Genomic DNA, 6,000 nt, shown 5'->3' on the forward strand with positions numbered 1-6,000 from the left:
AGTAAAAATTGCCGGAGCCCATCTTACTTCTGGAAAACATCAGCAGGAATTTCAGTGGAGAGTGGTCATCTTTGCGCACGCGCCGTAATACTTGACTGCGAACACACGCCACCCACCCTCACCCAGATAGATCTTACACAAACATTAACGCGAAAAAAAGCCTCGTATGTGTCATTGCGAGAAAAGGCGGCGACGTAGTGCCCGAAAGACGGTCATAAGAAAAAAAATCCGCGAACACCAAAGCCGTTCTTATGTGTTGTGAATGTCAAGTCATAAATGGCCAGTTGAATGTTGTGGGGATGGCGAGGCTCCGAACATTTCTGCCTGTCAGCACCACCCTGTAGCAGAAGAGGCTGCCCGGCGGCAGGGAGCGCGGTGGGGAGCCATGTACTATTACGAGCAATATGAAAGGGTACACAGGAACGCGCAGAAAATACCCTCAGACCGAGCTGCGAGTGATGCGCAGCGGCCACAGTCGGAAACAAAGTGGAAAAGGGGACGCTGTTCTAACAACTGTTCCCATTCCCGCCGTGCGTCTTATCGGCTGTCGGACGATACCATATTATCGGCGAAATGACGTAGCTGCTGCTTTGTAGAAATGCCAGTGGGGTGGGAGTGCCAGCAGTTAGTGGAAGAGCGCCCTCCTTTCCCCCTTTGTTTTTCACAGCGCCATCCGGGAATCGCTGCGAGTCGGTTTCGAGGCTGTTTGCTACGCGTTCCTGTGTTCCCTTTCATATTGCTTATAATAGTACAGTGTGTAGTAGAATTAATCTCCAGGACTGCAGCGACTCAGAACTGCAGTCATGGAGATTATATTATTGTACATTTTAAGTTGTTCTCTAGGAAATGAATGTATTTCCTTAGTCCTTCAAACGAGACAGCATACCTCTAAGTGAACAGCTTTCAGCTTTATATTTGTTAACAACGCGCATTTGCCTCATAACAGGCTAGTATAGCGGGAAAGCAAGCCACGCGCATGCGTGTGTAGGTGCGTACGTGTGTGTGTGTGAATGTTCATGCATTACACCTTCCGACCTCCCCATGATCTCGACAAGGTCGGAAGGGGCCACGATCCCCTCGTCCCCTAACTTTGCATCTCCGCTTGCGTACACCAGTGACACCCACACGTGTGGACGTGCAAAGCAGACACCGTCCGCTCCGTATTATAATATACCGCTGCCGCAGTATACCGGGAATGCCCATATATGCGAGATTTTAGGTAATATCTTTTAGCTAATATCTTTTAGCCCCCCTCCCCCCCCCTCAAGAAAAAGCCTAAATATTCCGCAGCCCTTGCTTCTAAATGACAAACTCCAAATTTAACTCTTTTTTTTTTTCGTTTACGGTATGTCGCCACATTTTTCAAAACTTTTTCAAATTTCTACCGGTAATTTTTTTTTCACATGGGCTGTATAAAGGACGGTATTTTATGACATTCAAAAACTAAAAATAGTGAAAGTAATTTTATTGATGCTTGTTATTGACAAAAAAATATTCTAGACTTGCCTGCGGGAACATTCATAACTATTGAACGGGCGGCAGGAATTGCATAATTTTTGGCACAGGAGTTAGCCAACTCACTGTACTGTGCAACAAACTGGGATGTTTGCCATCCGATATTTGGGGAATAAGGTATTGTGAAAATTCCAATGAAAACATTAAAATGTGTCATTTTTGTGCGCATTCCTTCATATAAATCATGGTTACATCAAAACATGCCATACATTTTTAAAAATCCTAGTTCATTGCCCGGTATATTAATAAAGGAATGAGCTTGTGAGGTTTCATCGGGAAAAAATTTTTTGTTGTGATGTTACCACTGTTCGGGCGGGAAGGAACTGCAAAAAAATCAAGTTTCGAGAAAAACAAGAATGACGTTTTTTTATCCGTATACAGACCAAATAACCTTGCCCTGGAAAGTTAAAATTCATCTCGTTCATAGCTGCGGCCCTCCTTAGCTGCCAGGAGTTGTTTTTTGGCTTTTGTTGCAGCTCGTATTTTTTTTTTTTTTTCGGAGATGTTTTGTCTCACCTATTCAATGGCGCTTAGGCTCCTTCACGCGGTACTCGTCACTGGTACAACATGCTACGGGAGTTCGGTGGCGACGTACGATGCTCTCTTCCCTCAAAATATCTACTTTTGTTGCTATCGTTGAAGCTTCTCACAGCATAATATATACGAAAAAGTACGATGAGCAGGCTCACGCCGCTTAGCTATAGTCATATTACTTTGCAGTAAAGGTTCTCGCAGCGGCACTTCACAATTTTTCTCCAACTTCTAAAGCTTTGCAGCACTCTCCGATACCTTCACGTCCACATGGTCTTCTGGTGGAGCAATCACTGTGTACCGAGACTACCGATTGTCACGACACTTTCTCTTCTGTCGTCTTTCAAGTTCAGAGCACTTTAGGGGCTCGCCTTGTCGTCGTAGCTCGCTCGCTGGACCCAAGTAGAGCCCCACGGCGTTCCGTCGTAGCGGCCGTCATCGCGGCGTCCCACAGAGGAATCGAAAGCCAAGCGGTTTATACAGTCATAAGCGTTCGAAACTGGTAAACCGCTGGCGCTTGTTATACACTTCCACGTTGTTTAACGCAAAGAAAATTACAGGTACAATTGAGGCGAAATTTACGTAAACCGGCCACGCCTGCGTTCATTTAGTTAGGAACGCTCGTCGGGTTGGTTTTTATGATAGTAAGCGAAAAAAAAAAGTGGCAGGGCAATGCCGGCACGTGCGGGAGGGAAAGCGAGCACAAAAATATTCACGCATCTCCACAAAGTGAATCATGACTAGTGGGCGAAGCACTGGGGATTGTTCTTGCCATAAATCACCCGTGGCATTGCCCACTCGCTCGTGTAAATGAGTGGCAACGCGTGTTTACAGTATATACAATTCCAAACCAATCCAATCCGATACAATTCAATTTATTCCAATCCAATCCAATCCAAATCCAAATCCAATCCTACCCTATCCTATCCAACCCAATACAATCCAATCCAATGCTCCTCGCGCATGGGCAACACTGTGTACACGGACGCCAAGGGACAAGCCACGGACAAAGCGAGGTTCTAAGGTGCTTCGCCCCAAAAAGAACAGAACTCCCGCTGTCGCAGTTTCAGGCAGGGGGAGCGCGAGCACTGCGAAGGCGGGAAATTCAGAATGCGTTCAGCAAACCTGCCTTGAATTCATCAGGACAGGAATGAGACAGGGCGCCGAAGAGCGTGATGGGCGGTAAGAGTGAGCGGATAACGGCGTTTCAGCCCATTATTGCGATTCACCGCTCTGCACTTCCGACAGCTTTGACATTGAGTGGAACAGCGCAGCTTTAATTTTTTTAGCCTGGACTTGACTACGCCTCTTAGTAAAACGTTTATGTTATTACTTTTTCTACTAAGAATAATACGTATAAAAATGACGATCCAGTAGCATAGTGCTTGCAAAGTGAACAGAGACGCTTGTCCGGTCATGCCCCCCCTTAAAGAATTTTAAAGCGATGTTTAGAAACAGGAAACCTTACAAATCGTCTTTGAATAATCTTTTACGTATCAAATTAAAGGTACCAGAATAGTTTCAATGTGCGCTACTGATATTCGCTGCGTTATCAGTTTCTGTTACCGCATCACTTTGTTTCGGTTTTAGAACCAGTCACCAGATGTTAGAATTTTGGCTATAACTTTTGAACTAACTCAGATAACAGCGTAATTCTTTCTGCAGATTATTTTGGAATGTTTTGCGGTTTCTAAAATGTAACAAAGAGAAAATGGTATTTTTTTTAAAAAAAAAAGGTCTTTTCAAAGTTTACAACATATTTTAACCGCATGACTTGTAACCCTATGCTAAATACTTTGGTTTACTCCTCATGTATTTTTTAGGGACCGCAGTAGTATCAAAACCACGCGTTTATTCATTTTAGGGGCCTAATGGTTTCAGGATCTAGCACTTGCTTACTGCAGCTGGGTTACTTTGCTTATAAGCATCGAAACTGCCTTGAATGCGTTTAACTCATCTGGTTCGTTTTTCAAAGAAACAAAGTGCGTGGAAAGTATTATAATCCATTCACCTGAATCCCTGTTCTTTTTTGTAATCTGCCCGCAGACTCACATCACCACCACAGCGAAAGCGAAGACAGCTGCGCCGGTCTCTACGGGCCGACGTTCAGCTCAGCAGCCTACCTCTACCCGTGCACCATCGAGTTCAGCATCATCCTGGCCGGAGTGTGGTTCATCGTGTGGCAGAACATCGGCAACGTGCACCTGCACTCCAAGTCGCACCACCTCGAGCAGAAGATCGACGGACCCGAGGGAAACCACGAGATCACCTACGAGAGCAACGTGGTCATCAGCGCCGACTGCCACGCGGCCAACAAGGGCCTCTTCTCCGGCATACTCGTCCTCCTCACGTCCATCATCACCGTCATCATCTTCTTCGTGGTCGTCCAGGGCGACAACTTCAAGCTGGTGGGCGGCACCATCTACAACTGCCAGGAGGGCATCCTCACAGCACTAGGGCTCGTCACCAGCGTCGTGGCCTACTTCAAGGTCGTCCAGCTGGACCAGAACGCCCACCCGGTCACCTTCCTGGACAACTTCCTGCTCTTCATACCGCTGCCCTTCTACTTCATACACGCCATCCTGTGCATCATGGCCGAGTTGCACCTCGAGGAACACATGCGCATCGGCCTCCGGGTCATGTCCGTTCTGCAGATCATCATCCAGACGCCCGTGCTGATCGACGGACTCCGCAGGTGCAGCAACTCGCACGTCCTGCGCTACCGCAAGCCCGGCCGCGAGATCATCACCTTCCTGCTCATTCTGAACGTCACGCAGTGGGTCGTATTCACGGTGCAGCAGAAGCACATCGACGAGCTCATCGCGGCCAAGGTTGTGTACGGAAATCTCTGGGGCTTCATCGGACACGCGACGATTCCGCTGATGCTGTTCTACCGGTTCCATTCGGCGGTGTGCCTGGCGGACATTTGGCAGGCGGCCTACCACAAGGGAGAGTGAGGGCAGGGGATGAGCCTGTGACCTTTGAGTTTCTCTACTGCCGTCTTGCTTCGAGTTGCGCGGACGAGGTAGTCTACGGAGAGCGACCTCTGGGTGAAACCAAGGCGAAGAGAAATGCTGCGCACGACAGGACAACTCAAGTGCCATTTCATCACATCGGCCCTGGCCCCGCTTCGGCAAAAACCACTGAGCCACCGTTGAGCTCCAAGTTCAACCTCACATGTCATTCCGCATATATTCTATGGGACACTTGATCGAAGTACAAGAACCCTCGGAACTTTTGGTGCACACTACTACGAACACTTGAATGTGCTTTGTGTTTTGTGTAATAACATGTAAAATAGCTCGGACGATTAACAAAGGATCGTAGCGCATCTTTTTCCAGAGAGGAGACAAGTGGACTTCATCTCGTGACATGGTGCGTTGTGACTTAAAGTACAATAAAGACAAAGCCTTCCTGAAGGAGGTACATTTCTGTAAAGAAAAGAAATAGTGTTCATTTGTTGTAGCCGTGAGAAGGGGTGTGGCACAGTACTTCACCGAATAAACGTACATAACTGACATTTTAGAGTTAAAGAATAAGTTTCAAATGATACAATCAACATTTTTGTGCACAAACTTTTTTTAGGTAAGACGGGCAATCTAATAACTAATACTGCAAGCAGCCACTGCTGACATGAACAATAAATGGTTCACTAAGTTAGGGACACTGTTCGTCATGACTAGCCGCATGCACTTCCAGGCCCTCATGTGGGTCAGTCTAGATGTCACTCCGGGACCCTGAGACTAACCGGCGAACGCGGGCGTTTCTTGAACACAGCGCCATGCGCAGGCATTCAGCTGGAACCTCTTGGAACACAGCCATCACTGAGACGTCCGAACAACATAACACATCGCCTCTCGCCCCACCATGGATCTCTGGCGGATAGCCGCTTCGACTGAATCGTATCTCCGCTTTACGACACGCACGGCTGAGGAACGCTTCATTGAAAACCAA

At 47.3% G+C, this 6,000-nt stretch overlaps 1 protein-coding gene across 2 annotated transcripts in view; it reads left to right on the plus strand.

Annotated features, from left to right (window-relative positions):
* The window catches only part of LOC144174670 (proton channel OtopLc-like), a 44,543-nt gene extending 39,066 nt beyond the window's left edge, over nt 1-5,477 (plus strand). For both annotated transcript variants that reach the window (XM_077703469.1, XM_077703470.1), the window contains one exon: nt 4,093-5,477. In XM_077703469.1, the coding sequence (XP_077559595.1) occupies nt 4,093-5,003 (911 nt within the window). In that variant the 3' untranslated portion in view covers nt 5,004-5,477. The remainder of the gene's footprint in view (nt 1-4,092) is intronic.
* Nucleotides 5,478-6,000: the final 523 nt, after the last annotated feature.

Source organism: Haemaphysalis longicornis, unplaced genomic scaffold, assembly GCF_048455015.1.
Source record: "Haemaphysalis longicornis isolate Haplotype H1 unplaced genomic scaffold, Haemaphysalis longicornis Haplotype H1 scaffold_3, whole genome shotgun sequence".
NCBI classification, from domain to species: Eukaryota; Metazoa; Arthropoda; class Arachnida; order Ixodida; family Ixodidae; genus Haemaphysalis; species Haemaphysalis longicornis.